General features: G+C 33.7%; 1 protein-coding gene across 4 annotated transcripts in view; it reads right to left on the bottom strand.

The window, feature by feature from the left end:
• Positions 1–16,423, bottom strand: part of LOC107451053 (uncharacterized) — a 265,442-nt gene that overhangs the window by 13,364 nt on the left and 235,655 nt on the right. For all 4 annotated transcript variants that reach the window (XM_087157487.1, XM_087157488.1, XM_087157486.1 and 1 more), the window contains 3 exons: positions 6,384–6,645; positions 4,691–4,798; positions 2,140–2,341 (listed from right to left, as the gene is read on the bottom strand). In XM_087157487.1, the coding sequence (XP_087013613.1) occupies positions 2,140–2,341; positions 4,691–4,798; positions 6,384–6,645 (572 nt within the window). The remainder of the gene's footprint in view (positions 1–2,139; positions 2,342–4,690; positions 4,799–6,383; positions 6,646–16,423) is intronic.

Below are 16,423 nucleotides of genomic sequence, written 5' to 3' on the forward strand. Positions count from 1 at the left end.
TATAACTAATAATAATCCTTTCTTGTTTAATATGCGTTGATACTTTAATTCAATTTTATTTATGTGAGTTTTCAACTTTCGATGACAGCAACATAAATATTTAAATTTCTGTATTAAAACTATCTCAGACAATCAATCATAGTTCTGACATCTTTTGCCTATCAATTTTAAAATATTTTCTTGATATGTTTATTAATTATAGTACTGCCGGTGGACAAATCTAATCATAAATTCTATTTCAGATTTATACATTTTTAAGTGTTATCTTTAATATGCTGTACTTAATTCAATTAAAATTCACTTAATTCAACTATTTTCTTTTTAATTTAACGTTATTGCGTTAACGGAGAAAAATAAAATTGGAAAACAGAATACCTTAAACTTCCAATATCTTTGATCTGGAATCAATATTTTTTTTCAGTTAGTTCTTTTGTCTTTTCAATTCTGAAGAAGCACTGGAGAGAATCTTAATTTATTCATTTAAGGTTTTTTCTTCTTCCTAATATTAAGCACTATTGTCTCATCCTTTCTCATTTTCGAAAAATTGAATTGAATAGAGAAAAATAAAATGTGCCCAAATCAGATTAAAATACAAATCGCATGACTACTAAGAAAAAGAGAGAAAAAAATGACAAATATAATAGACATAGTATATTTTTTAAAAATGTATTATTTATTTATTTTTTGTTATTTTTATTTTATAATTAAATTCATACTGCTACAAATCTAGACCTCAGAAACTAATAAAAATTGTAATAGTTTTAAATACTTTAACGCTCTTTTGCAGTACACATTGCTAAATGATCTATTGAGTTTATAAACTTTGATTTTATTCGAAGCTTATTTATATAAAATTTATGAAATTTTGATCTATATCGTATCGTAATGCATATATAATAGTAACATAATAGATATCGTATATAAAATTAGTTTTAGGGTTTTCATGTATGCTCAAATCCACCCTCTTCACCCTTTACGTCCAAAAGATTTTCATTTGTTTATTTTTATAATAGTTTCTTGTTTTGTTCCTGTGTTTTTGCTTTTTAACATGTCAATTCACCTCTGCCATTTGAAATAAATAAATTTTTATAATCGAAGTTTTGTTCCAATGTTGCTGTAAGTTATGATAAAAATTTAGTGTTGGTATACTCGAATATGATTCCCTCTATTTCAAAAAAGCTTTTGCCAAAACCTTTACTAAATCGCTAATTCGTTTCTAAGATGTTTGAAATAGCAGCATGAGCATCTTGAAATGTATCATTGGATAAAATTTAGCCTCTCCATCTATCAAGACATTTGCATTGTTAAAATTGTGGCTGAACCCTTCCCTCTCTAACTTTGATGACTTTTAGTTCAAAACCATCAGGGTAAGAAAGACATGCTATTAATTTTGTATTAATTTAATGTGCCCTTCGTAACTGAACTAATAGTTCACTAATAAATTGATTTATATGTTGACCCATTAAACTACGAAGCTAATTAGATTATTTTTACGCCATTGTAATCGCAGACTTTTTTCTAATCCAACAAAGGATAGGGCACTCATCGTGCCATGTAGACTAAAGCAAAAAACAACGTGAATGAAAAATAAATGAAAATACGTAAATGGGCATACTAAAAAAGTAGGACCTATAGTAAATCCATTTATACGTTTCATTTGCACTTTATTCACGTTTTTTGCTTTAGATTTATTCTTAATTTAACAAAGGATAGGGAATTTATCGTGCTACGTAGACTAAAGCAAAAAACAACGCGAATTAAGCACAAATGAAAGTACATAAATGGACATACTAAAAACGTAGGATCTATGGTAAATCCATTTATGTACTTTCATTGGTGCTTTATTCATGTTTTTTTTTCTTTAGACTTTTCCATAATTCTTACTTTTGGATTAAGGTTGAAAAACCATCCCCTTATTCTGTGGAACCTAACTACTCAACCAACAATTATTTTGTGCGCGATGATCGTTTACTTCGAATAATTTTCAGATCCTATATAGATACCGTGTTTTTCTTGCGAAGAATCAGTTAATCGCATACGATGTGTGCTTGAATGATTCGTACAAATTGCTAGCATGCTTTGTTTTGTCTGAAGCTTTGTGTTGCTAGTTCATGAAAAAATATGTGAGTCTGTACTTACATAAAATGCTAGTGGGAGTTTTCAGGTGTTTTCCATAATGCTTGATAAGTGACAGAGCAGGAAGATTTTTGGGTGAGATATCTATGTGAAGAAGTTGGTCCAGAAAATCGGTCACTTCCTTCAGCTGTTCCTGTAAAATACTACACACTGCTTGCGAATCATTCACCTGCTGTTGAAGCTCTGCCAACTGTTGCTTATGAATCTGCAATTAAATTTTTATAAGTAAATTCTCATGCACAATAATATTGAACACACATTTTCTGCCATTAAATATTTTATAACCGTCGTTGAACAGCCGACCCAATTTTAAGTTTACGACTACCAGTTCATATTAAGTTGTTTTTGGATTTCTTTTCTCATGCTTTTGATTAATTAGTTTGTTTTAAACGTAGTACCTTTGGAGACTAAGCCATGATAACTCAGTGGTTAAAGGCATTGAACTGCTATTGTGTAAGACTGAGGTTCGATCCTCAGTGGCAGCCTGAAGCCCATTCCATCGATGGGCACCAGCTTGTCTGAGAAGAAAAGGCAGTTTATGCGCAATGCTGATCATATTCCTACACACACTGCTATGCTCACAAAATTTTGGAGCCCTTACCTTCATGGCCCTCTCCCTGTGGCCCACAAAGAACTGTGGCAGGAATGTTTTTACCTTCGGTACCTTGTGCTTAAGAGTCTACTTGCTTGGTACTCGTGTTGTCGTGACAACTAATTTTCTTGCTTTTTTCCGTATCGGCCTTCAGCCTGTGTCAAAGGTTAATTAATCCTTAAAATAGTTATTTGAAGAGCGTTATCTTTAATTTTAATAACAAACATTGTATTGAATGGTTATTGCTACAGCAAGCAAATAAAACCGAGAAAAACTCGAAAGTAGACCATTAAATGGGTATATTAGAGATTCAATGGCTGGATATATTGTTGCAAACGTAAAGAGCGACAGCTTCAGTGAGCTTTTTGCTACATTAAGTTTTAATAGCGTCTTGAATAGAGTGTAAATTTGCTGTAACCATTGTATGGTGACACGGTGATGTGTAAGTCAACCTATACATCACTGTATAAGTTGATACTCCTTACACTATATTATGTTTAAACTCGTCACATTTTTGTGTTTTAAAGCAGTTAAATGCTTTCAGCCATTCAATCTTATGCCGATTTTTTTAGAATTTAGTAAATTAAACAGGAACGGATGCCAGACACAGAGGCAGTTCTGGTTTATTATTTTAATCACAAGACTGTTCTTTGAACTCTCAATTCGGAATAATGTTTTTTAGATAATATTTTTATATCTGTAATGTGTTCCTATTAGTAATTCATTAATGAAGATTAAGAGGAAAAAAGGTCTGCATCCATAAAAGCTGGATCTGAGAAATACGAATTTCATGGTTTGGGAGTTTTTAGGAGGAAGCATTCGATTGAAATAGTAAAAATTAAAAAAATACACGAGTGTAGCAAGTATATATTTACATCCTAAAATTAAAAAAAAAAATTTACAATTGTTGATGGTGGAGAAAAAAAATTTGAAAACTGGGTTGGACAAGATCCGGTTTTTCATCAAAATTTACCCACCATCATTACTTCTTCACTATGCTTTTCTTTGTTCTTTTTTGTCTACGCGTGAACACAAACAGTTTTTCTCAGCACGGTTCATATTCTTTGTATAATAACTCTTGGAGTCACGCTATTGAGTTTTTAAAAATTTAGAAATCCTAAAAATGCAACAGATGGAGATGCAATCGTCATTTTTGTGAAAAATGGGCATAAACTGTTCTTCTATCTTGGTCAATTTTCATATCGGTGGAAACTCTTGTCAAATTGGTAATTTTTTAAAGTTATTATATAATTTAAAAATATTTTAAGCTGGTAATCCATTTTAAAGTCCAGGGAATTCTTTTCATTGTGGTTGTATATATAATTTTATAATTAAAGCTTTACTTACTTTAAGGCATTTACACTGTAGCTTTTTTATTTTTCCTCACAAAAATACTTTGATGAATAGCCTTAATTATTTTTTTTTTCTATGACCCAAAACTTAAATGAAATTGTTCGTTAAATAATGATAAAAAGAATCATGTAGCAGTTTAAAAAAATTGTAACAATGTGACATTTTATTTTTATAGCAATTATATTCTTTAAATTCTAATTTCGCGGATATAGGCCTGAAAGGTAGGTACTTTATTTACATTGCACTAGAGCTGCACAATTTTTGGAGATAGTCTGTGAAACGTAGCTGGGGATGATCCGAAGACATACCATTATAATTTTGATCCTCCGTAGAGGATCTCATTCGTGAGACTACTTCCTCAATTTAGACATAAATCTGAAGGGGAAGGAAATTTTCTCTTGATCCCTGTACCCATGGTTCTGCTCAGCAATCGACTACAGAACTTTTGATTCCACAGATTTTACAAGCACATACATCTACCTCATGTACTCGGTGAATCTTAGCGGAGACGAGGATCGAACCACGGCCCTTGCACTCCGAAGTTCGACTCTCTAACCACTGGGTTATCACGGCCCTATTGGTCTGGTAAATTTAAAATATTTACGATACCTGTTGATTTGCAACAGTTCCATGTTTTCCTTTATTTTCATGCCTCATGTTTGAAATGAGTATTTTTTCAAACACATCCTCTTCTGACAGAACTTTTCTTCCCGTATACTGTATAAAAAATAAAAATAAAAGATGCAGCAAAAAACACATTTTAGACCCCACTCTTACATAGTAAAAAAGTAAATAAACTTTCCGCTGAACACTGGCAATGTTGTATTAAATTTAGGTAAATGTTATGCAAAAGAGTTTATCCGGAGTTTTACCATTTGCATAATATTTAATGTATAGTAAGATCTTTGTTGCCGCAAGGTGAAGAAATAATTTTCTGGAAAAAATATGGTTACGAAACAGTAAGTAGCTTTTTAACTTTGGAATCATTTTTTATGTCATATTATCTACTTGAATAAGTATATTAAATTTTTTAGATGGGTTGAAAAAATATATATTTGCATTTTATTTGATGTTTGTGTCGTAAATAAATTGAATAATCCTGTTCTTTGCATATAGCCGGCTTCACCTTGCAATGCGCCATGTTAATCACAAATTCTTTATTTTCTAATCAGTTTTTTACTTTTTAGACTTATTACAGTGAGCCCACATATCTAGGCTAATTAGAAAATATATCATTCATTATCTTGATTTATTTCTGGCAATTTGCAATAAGCCCAAAGTAGTGAAGGCTTAAATATCTTTATTAAATATTCATAGCAGTGAGTCGAAGCAAATTTAGTCTGATTAAGTATTTTTTCACAAATTTTCAATTAGCCTGAAGAAACAGACTGAATGTAATAAATCCAAAAAATATCAAGCAAATTAGAAAACACTGGAAACTTTTTCAATAATCGTGACTCATTGCAAAGTGCCGGAGCCGAATTTTTCAGTTAGCTTCTGATGCATGCCTATGTGTGTAAAACCTGCATAGTGAACGTCTATTATTTAATACACAAAAGTACGGTAAGCGAATGCATTTACTTACAAAATAAAATTTCCACTTAGAGAAGATGAAGATCCTAAGTGACATTTTAGAGAATTTTCAGTTTAATAGCATTTAAGTTCATAAGATGACAACTGGGTACTTGTAACTCGAGAAAAAGAATACGTGATTAGGCTTAACTATGGGATTTAAATCACATTGTTGGGTCTAATCTTGTGGTTGTGCCTAGCGTGTTGAGGTTACAGTTTTAAGGCTTGGGTTCATTACCACGCTGAATCAATTTTCAGATCAGATTTAATTGGATACCTGTAAGTGACGACACGCGTGTGTGTCCAACCTGATTAGCTTTTTTTGCAGATTGGCTTTGATTGGCACGATTTACTCATGATGAAGTCGCATGCTGGTATCCTATTGGATATCAAGATTATAACTTGTATTTATTTCCTGGCCACTAGCTTTCTAAATATTGATGTTTGTAAATCCCTAATATTCATGTTTGCACTCTTGGTGTCTTGGCTAAAGATTACTCATCAAACATTTGTTGCTAAATGTACACGGAATCTTATTTCAACTCACTCAAAATAATTCCATCCCGTGAGATCTCTGAAATTCAATGATTTGACAAAATAAATCTGTGTTTTATAGTAAAATAGGACAAGAATTATGCCTTTCTCAGTTTTCTTTTTCAACTCTTAACATAATTACCACTTAACTTACGTAATAGTTATAGCATTTAAGCAAAATTAACTTTTTTTTTACCTCTCGTCTAGATCTATATAGATGTTTCAACTTCTCCGTCACATCTTGGTCACTTAAGAAAATCAAATACATTTCCTGAATCTTCTTCTGCGTGTTTTTTAACCTCTCGTCTTTTTTGTGATACTCTAATTTTGTGGCCTCCATTTCCTCCACTGCTTTGGTCAGTTTATCCACCAGTGAGTTAATCTCCTCCGACATCTTGTTTAGGCTGCATTTTTCCTGGTTTAGCTCGATTTTGAGGGATTCACTCTCCATTTGACTCCTGAAAAAGAACATTTCAATTACAGTTAAGTCTTTTATGAAATATCAGCTTCATTTTTAAAGCAATATAATAAATTACTGTATAGCTTATAAAAGTTTTTTTTAAATGTACAATGCGCCCACCCCCCTAAAAAAATGGACCACCCTGAATAACTTTTGATCAATGTTCGGATTTTTATTTTCTGGGACTCAATGTTAATGGCTCGAGAGGATGACTTCAAATATGCTAATTAATAAGTTAATTTTAAGTTATAAAACCAGACACAAAAATGTATTTTCTCTGAATAAACGTATCTTTTCTTCGACAGATTCGGATTTTTAACCCCAAAATATATAACTAATTCCGTGGGGTCCACTGTTGTTGCATTTAATAGGTAAAATTTTTAACTTTAGTTACTAAGTACATAGTTCGGATTACAAAAATCTATGAATTGAAAAAGCTTTTTTTATTTTTTTTAAAATATTAATTAGTTTTTATCTTTTCAACAATATTTTCCTTCGCAAAATTGAACTGAAATAATTTGTGTGGTGTTTTGCTTCAAATGTGAAAATACATGATAATTTTGATAATAAGTAATTGCAACAGAATAAAGTAACAATTTATGCAGATTATTTTTCCAAAAAAATGAAGTTGGAATTAGCTTACAAACTCCATATTTTATATACTTCAACTTTACTTCGTTCATACAAGCCAAAATACAATTATATAAATACAAGGATAAATCACGTATCAACCTTATTCATACCTAAATAGTGAAGAAATGTGATAACAATGTACACCGAAGAGCCATTACATTATGACCACCTTGCTAATGACATGTAGGACCACCTTTAGCCCTCAAAACTGCTAGCACCCGCCGTGGTATTGATTCCACAATGTTCTGATAGATAGTCTGAGGTATCTGGTACCAAGCGCTCACCAACTGGTCCTGCAATTCCCTAACATTGTGAGGGGGTAGCGTGGCAGCACGAATTTGGTTTTCCAAGTAGGACCATAAATGCTCTATTGGATTAAGGTCAGGTGAATTTGGGGGCCAAGACATGACTTGAAAGTCACTGGAATGTTCCTCGAACCAATCCATGACGATTCGACCCTTATGACATGGTGCATTATCCTGTTGGTAAACACCATCCCCCGCAGAAAAAACTGTTGCCATGAATGGGTGATCTATGTTCACGTAGCTTACAGACGTCAGGGATTTTTCTATGAGGATTATGGGTCCTAATGTGCCCCATGAAAACGTTGTTCCTGGGCGAGAAACCATGAAAACCTGGGTGAGCCCATTGTTATAGATGGAGGGTGGTCATAATGTAGTGGCTCTTCGGTGTATATTTGAATACCAAAGTTAACAATAACGAAACAAAGATCTGAGGACGTGCCGTTAGAAGCAGCGGCGCAGTTTTAAGGGACAATACCCCCTCCGGTATCAAACATTATTTGATTAATGAACTAACTACTCTACGGTAAGTAGGATGTAGATATAAAAAAGTTTTCATTATTCCTTTTTCGTCATTTAAATGTTTAGAATAGCCGACCAGCCTGTGTAGGGGTCAGGACACTGGCCTTGCAATAGAAAGGTTCTGGGTTCGAGTCCCGGGCAAGGCTGGTTGTTCTTTCATTCGCGGTACTATCTGTCCTCACTGTGGGAGCAACGTTGGTGCACCTAATATGGTGTCTCTGAAAGGCTGCCAAACAAATCTGCTCTTCAGATGTCTGTATGACGAAAGGTCATTCTACAGGTGGGCATTGGAAGAAAAAAAAACGTTTGGAATATATATATATATATATATATATATATATATATATATATATATATATATATATATATATATATATATATATATATATATATATATATATATATATTAGAGGGAGATAACTATCTCGAACATACAAACTATGCCACAAGTGGAAGTGAATTACCTTCTTATAGCAAAATTTCATAAAGCATGGATATTCTCATATAAAACATTTACTCAACAAGAAATAACAGCTCGCACTAGCTGATACTTTAAAAATAAAACAATGCAATCTGTCTCTTATTGCCATAATTATTCTAAAGTGTAAATTATCCAATTATCCTACTTAATTTTTCAAATAGATAATACAAAAATAATTTCGATAATTCAATTTTCTCAAGAAATTACCAGAGCATAATTAAATGCATAATGTATTAGGATGTTAACAGACTAATAACTGAAATGATTAATGCAATTATTCAATACACTTAACGAATAATTAAAACAATCTATTCAAACCAAGAAAACACACTAAATTCAAATTGTGTTTCTTAACTTCAGGTAATTATTGTACTTTCAACTTTCTTCCATTTTTAATAAATAATCCTTTTCATCATCTCCTTTTATATTCACTTCTGTCAGCAATTTCTAAACTGCGGCATAAAAATAAAAAAAAAATCTTTGGGAATTGAAAGTGAAATTACCATGATTTTGCTGATTTTAATAAGCGTCGTTTCCACTTAATGAAATAAGTATGCTATATCGGCTTATTCGCTGAGAAATAAGCTTGTAAAAAGAATGAAAATTTCCCTCTTCGCAAGATTTTATTAATTAAAGTTAATTGAATGATCAAAAAGGAGAATAATTTATTGCATTCGTTTATTGTGTGAAGGTAACTGTACTTAGAACAAAAGAATCAAGTTTAAGTTTTTTTTTCTTCTTCTTCAGCCATATTGATTTTAGAGATAAAACTATTTGTCAGAACGATTCTTAGAATTCTTTTAAACTTACCGAAAAAATACTAATTAATTAGAAAATGAATTAATATGAAATGCTATTTAACATAAAATGATTTTTCGACCTAACTTAATGACTTGATATTAATTTATTAGAAAAATGAATTAAATATACTTATGTTTGTATTATTTTTGAAATCGAATTCCGATTCGCTTTAAACGCCAATTCATTGCATGGGTAGTTTTAACAGTTTGACTCAGCCCAGGAGGTGAAGAGAATTTCAGGATCAAGCATTGAGCCAGCATTTTGTATTATTTTTGAAATCGAATTCAGATTTGCTTTAAACGCCAATTCATCGTATGGGTAGTTCTAACAGTTTGACTCAGAGTATTTAAACTCAGCCCAGGAGATGAAGAGAATTTCTGGATCAAGCATTGAGCCAGCACCTTGTATTATTTTTGAAATCGAATTCAGATTTGCTTTAAACGCCAATTCATCGTTTGAGTAGTTCTAACAGTTTGATTCAGCGTATTTGAACTCAGCCCAGGAGATGAAGAGAATTTCTGGATCAAGCATTAAGCCAGCATTTTGTACTATTTTTGAAATCGAATTCAGATTTGCTTTAAACGCCAATTCATCGCATGGGTAGTTCTAACAGTTTGATTCAGCGTATTTGAACTCAGCCCAGGAGATGAAGAGAATTTCTGGATCAAGCATTAAGCCAGCATTTTGTACTATTTTTGAAATCGAATCAGATTTGCTTTAAACGCCAATTCATCGCATGGGTAGTTCTAACAGTTTGATTCAGCGTATTTGAACTCAGACCAGGAGATGAAGAGAATTTCTGGATCAAGCATTAAGCCAGCATTTTGTACTATTTTTGAAATGCGAATTCAGATTTGCTTTAAACGCCAATTCATCGTTTGAGTAGTTCTAACAGTTTGATTCAGCGTATTTGAACTCAGTCCAGGAGATGAAGAGAATTTCTGGATCAAGCATTAAGCCAGCATTTTGTACTATTTTTGAAATCGAATTCAGATTTGCTTTAAACGCCAATTCATCGTATGAGTAGTTCTAACAGTTTGATTCAGCGTATTTGAACTCAGCCCAGGAGATGAAGAGAATTTCTGGATCAAGCATTAAGCCAGCATTTTGTACTATTTTTGAAATCGAATTCAGATTTGCTTTAAACGCCAATTCATCGCATGGGTAGTTCTAACAGTTTGATTCAGCGTATTTGAACTCAGCCCAGGAGATGAAGAGAATTTCTGGATCAAGCATTAAGCCAGCATTTTGTACTATTTTTGAAATCGAATTCAGATTTGCTTTAAACGCCAATTCATCGTATGAGTAGTTCTAACAATTTGATTCAGCGTATTTGAACTCAGCCCAGGAGATGAAGAGAATTTCTGGATCAAGCATTAAGCCAGCATTTTGTACTATTTTTGAAATCGAATTCAGATTTGCTTTAAACGCCAATTCATCGTATGAGTAGTTCTAACAGTTTGATTCAGCGTATTTGAACTCAGCCCAGGAGATGAAGAGAATTTCTGGATCAAGCATTAAGCCAGCATTTTGTACTATTTTTGAAATCGAATTCAGATTTGCTTTAAACGCCAATTCATCGCATGGGTAGTTCTAACAGTTTGATTCAGCGTATTTGAACTCAGCCCAGGAGGTGAAATTAATTTCAGGATCAAGCATTGAGCCAGCACTTAGTATTATTTTTGAAATCGAATTCAGATTTGCTTTAAACGCCAATTCATCGTATGAGTAGTTCTAACAGTTTGATTCAGCGTATTTGAACTCAGCCCAGGAGATGAAGAGAATTTCTGGATCAAGCATTAAGCCAGCATTTTGTACTATTTTTGAAATCGAATTCAGATTTGCTTTAAACGCCAATTCATCGTATGAGTAGTTCTAACAATTTGATTCAGCGTATTTGAACTCAGCCCAGGAGGTGAAATTAATTTCAGGATCAAGCATTGAGCCAGCACTTAGTATTATTTTTGAAATCGAATTCAGATTTGCTTTAAACGCCAATTCATCGTATGAGTAGTTCTAACAGTTTGATTCAGCGTATTTGAACTCAGCCCAGGAGATGAAGAGAATTTCTGGATCAAGCATTAAGCCAGCATTTTGTACTATTTTTGAAATCGAATTCAGATTTGCTTTAAACGCCAATTCATCGCATGGGTAGTTCTAACAGTTTGATTCAGCGTATTTGAACTCAGCCCAGGAGATGAAGAGAATTTCTGGATCAAGCATTAAGCCAGCATTTTGTACTATTTTTGAAATCGAATTCAGATTTGCTTTAAACGCCAATTCATCGTATGAGTAGTTCTAACAATTTGATTCAGCGTATTTGAACTCAGCCCAGGAGGTGAAATTAATTTCAGGATCAAGCATTGAGCCAGCACTTAGTATTTTTTTTGAAATCGAATTCAGATTTGCTTTAAACGCCAATTCATCGTATGAGTAGTTCTAACAGTTTGATTCAGCGTATTTGAACTCAGCCCAGGAGATGAAGAGAATTTCTGGATCAAGCATTAAGCCAGCATTTTGTACTATTTTTGAAATCGAATTCAGATTTGCTTTAAACGCCAATTCATCGCATGGGTAGTTCTAACAGTTTGATTCAGCGTATTTGAACTCAGCCCAGGAGATGAAGAGAATTTCTGGATCAAGCATTAAGCCAGCATTTTGTACTATTTTTGAAATCGAATTCAGATTTGCTTTAAACGCTAATTCATCGTATGAGTAGTTCTAACAATTTGATTCAGCGTATTTGAACTCAGCCCAGGAGGTGAAATTAATTTCAGGATCAAGCATTGAGCCAGCATTTTGTATTATTTTTGAAATCGAATTCAGATTTGCTTTAAACGCCAATTCATCGTATGGGTAGTTCTAACAGTTTGACTCAGAGTATTTAAACTCAGCCCAGGAGATGAAGAGAATTTCTGGATCAAGCATTGAGCCAGCACCTTGTATTATTTTTGAAATCGAATTCAGATTTGCTTTAAACGCCAATTCATCGTTTGAGTAGTTCTAACAGTTTGATTCAGCGTATTTGAACTCAGCCCAGGAGATGAAGAGAATTTCTGGATCAAGCATTAAGCCAGCATTTTGTACTATTTTTGAAATCGAATTCAGATTTGCTTTAAACGCCAATTCATCGCATGGGTAGTTCTAACAGTTTGATTCAGCGTATTTGAACTCAGCCCAGGAGATGAAGAGAATTTCTGGATCAAGCATTAAGCCAGCATTTTGTACTATTTTTGAAATCGAATCAGATTTGCTTTAAACGCCAATTCATCGCATGGGTAGTTCTAACAGTTTGATTCAGCGTATTTGAACTCAGACCAGGAGATGAAGAGAATTTCTGGATCAAGCATTAAGCCAGCATTTTGTACTATTTTTGAAATGCGAATTCAGATTTGCTTTAAACGCCAATTCATCGTTTGAGTAGTTCTAACAGTTTGATTCAGCGTATTTGAACTCAGTCCAGGAGATGAAGAGAATTTCTGGATCAAGCATTAAGCCAGCATTTTGTACTATTTTTGAAATCGAATTCAGATTTGCTTTAAACGCCAATTCATCGTATGAGTAGTTCTAACAGTTTGATTCAGCGTATTTGAACTCAGCCCAGGAGATGAAGAGAATTTCTGGATCAAGCATTAAGCCAGCATTTTGTACTATTTTTGAAATCGAATTCAGATTTGCTTTAAACGCCAATTCATCGCATGGGTAGTTCTAACAGTTTGATTCAGCGTATTTGAACTCAGCCCAGGAGATGAAGAGAATTTCTGGATCAAGCATTAAGCCAGCATTTTGTACTATTTTTGAAATCGAATTCAGATTTGCTTTAAACGCCAATTCATCGTATGAGTAGTTCTAACAATTTGATTCAGCGTATTTGAACTCAGCCCAGGAGATGAAGAGAATTTCTGGATCAAGCATTAAGCCAGCATTTTGTACTATTTTTGAAATCGAATTCAGATTTGCTTTAAACGCCAATTCATCGTATGAGTAGTTCTAACAATTTGATTCAGCGTATTTGAACTCAGCCCAGGAGGTGAAATTAATTTCAGGATCAAGCATTGAGCCAGCACTTAGTATTTTTTTTGAAATCGAATTCAGATTTGCTTTAAACGCCAATTCATCGTATGAGTAGTTCTAACAGTTTGATTCAGCGTATTTGAACTCAGCCCAGGAGATGAAGAGAATTTCTGGATCAAGCATTAAGCCAGCATTTTGTACTATTTTTGAAATCGAATTCAGATTTGCTTTAAACGCCAATTCATCGCATGGGTAGTTCTAACAGTTTGATTCAGCGTATTTGAACTCAGCCCAGGAGATGAAGAGAATTTCTGGATCAAGCATTAAGCCAGCATTTTGTACTATTTTTGAAATCGAATTCAGATTTGCTTTAAACGCTAATTCATCGTATGAGTAGTTCTAACAATTTGATTCAGCGTATTTGAACTCAGCCCAGGAGGTGAAATTAATTTCAGGATCAAGCATTGAGCCAGCATTTTGTATTATTTTTGAAATCGAATTCAGATTTGCTTTAAACGCCAATTCATCGTATGGGTAGTTCTAACAGTTTGACTCAGAGTATTTAAACTCAGCCCAGGAGATGAAGAGAATTTCTGGATCAAGCATTGAGCCAGCACCTTGTATTATTTTTGAAATCGAATTCAGATTTGCTTTAAACGCCAATTCATCGTTTGAGTAGTTCTAACAGTTTGATTCAGCGTATTTGAACTCAGCCCAGGAGATGAAGAGAATTTCTGGATCAAGCATTAAGCCAGCATTTTGTACTATTTTTGAAATCGAATTCAGATTTGCTTTAAACGCCAATTCATCGCATGGGTAGTTCTAACAGTTTGATTCAGCGTATTTGAACTCAGCCCAGGAGATGAAGAGAATTTCTGGATCAAGCATTAAGCCAGCATTTTGTACTATTTTTGAAATCGAATCAGATTTGCTTTAAACGCCAATTCATCGCATGGGTAGTTCTAACAGTTTGATTCAGCGTATTTGAACTCAGACCAGGAGATGAAGAGAATTTCTGGATCAAGCATTAAGCCAGCATTTTGTACTATTTTTGAAATGCGAATTCAGATTTGCTTTAAACGCCAATTCATCGTTTGAGTAGTTCTAACAGTTTGATTCAGCGTATTTGAACTCAGTCCAGGAGATGAAGAGAATTTCTGGATCAAGCATTAAGCCAGCATTTTGTACTATTTTTGAAATCGAATTCAGATTTGCTTTAAACGCCAATTCATCGTATGAGTAGTTCTAACAGTTTGATTCAGCGTATTTGAACTCAGCCCAGGAGATGAAGAGAATTTCTGGATCAAGCATTAAGCCAGCATTTTGTACTATTTTTGAAATCGAATTCAGATTTGCTTTAAACGCCAATTCATCGCATGGGTAGTTCTAACAGTTTGATTCAGCGTATTTGAACTCAGCCCAGGAGATGAAGAGAATTTCTGGATCAAGCATTAAGCCAGCATTTTGTACTATTTTTGAAATCGAATTCAGATTTGCTTTAAACGCCAATTCATCGTATGAGTAGTTCTAACAATTTGATTCAGCGTATTTGAACTCAGCCCAGGAGATGAAGAGAATTTCTGGATCAAGCATTAAGCCAGCATTTTGTACTATTTTTGAAATCGAATTCAGATTTGCTTTAAACGCCAATTCATCGCATGGGTAGTTCTAACAGTTTGATTCAGCGTATTTGAACTCAGCCCAGGAGGTGAAATTAATTTCAGGATCAAGCATTGAGCCAGCACTTAGTATTATTTTTGAAATCGAATTCAGATTTGCTTTAAACGCCAATTCATCGTATGAGTAGTTCTAACAGTTTGATTCAGCGTATTTGAACTCAGCCCAGGAGATGAAGAGAATTTCTGGATCAAGCATTAAGCCAGCATTTTGTACTATTTTTGAAATCGAATTCAGATTTGCTTTAAACGCCAATTCATCGTATGAGTAGTTCTAACAATTTGATTCAGCGTATTTGAACTCAGCCCAGGAGGTGAAATTAATTTCAGGATCAAGCATTGAGCCAGCACTTAGTATTATTTTTGAAATCGAATTCAGATTTGCTTTAAACGCCAATTCATCGTATGAGTAGTTCTAACAGTTTGATTCAGCGTATTTGAACTCAGCCCAGGAGATGAAGAGAATTTCTGGATCAAGCATTAAGCCAGCATTTTGTACTATTTTTGAAATCGAATTCAGATTTGCTTTAAACGCCAATTCATCGCATGGGTAGTTCTAACAGTTTGATTCAGCGTATTTGAACTCAGCCCAGGAGATGAAGAGAATTTCTGGATCAAGCATTAAGCCAGCATTTTGTACTATTTTTGAAATCGAATTCAGATTTGCTTTAAACGCCAATTCATCGTATGAGTAGTTCTAACAATTTGATTCAGCGTATTTGAACTCAGCCCAGGAGGTGAAATTAATTTCAGGATCAAGCATTGAGCCAGCACTTAGTATTTTTTTTGAAATCGAATTCAGATTTGCTTTAAACGCCAATTCATCGTATGAGTAGTTCTAACAGTTTGATTCAGCGTATTTGAACTCAGCCCAGGAGATGAAGAGAATTTCTGGATCAAGCATTAAGCCAGCATTTTGTACTATTTTTGAAATCGAATTCAGATTTGCTTTAAACGCCAATTCATCGCATGGGTAGTTCTAACAGTTTGATTCAGCGTATTTGAACTCAGCCCAGGAGATGAAGAGAATTTCTGGATCAAGCATTAAGCCAGCATTTTGTACTATTTTTGAAATCGAATTCAGATTTGCTTTAAACGCTAATTCATCGTATGAGTAGTTCTAACAATTTGATTCAGCGTATTTGAACTCAGCCCAGGAGGTGAAATTAATTTCAGGATCAAGCATTGAGCCAGCACTTAGTATTATTTTTGAAATCGAATTCAGATTTGCTTTAAACGCCAATTCATCGTATGAGTAGTTCTAACAGTTTGATTCAGCGTATTTGAACTCAGCCCAGGAGATGAAGAGAATTTCTGGATCAAGCATTAAGCCAGCATTTTGTACTA

The sequence above is a fragment of the Parasteatoda tepidariorum genome, chromosome 2 (genome assembly GCF_982258835.1).
Source record: "Parasteatoda tepidariorum strain Cologne lab strain chromosome 2, Ptep-v5.0, whole genome shotgun sequence".
Classification (NCBI taxonomy): domain Eukaryota; kingdom Metazoa; phylum Arthropoda; class Arachnida; order Araneae; family Theridiidae; genus Parasteatoda; species Parasteatoda tepidariorum.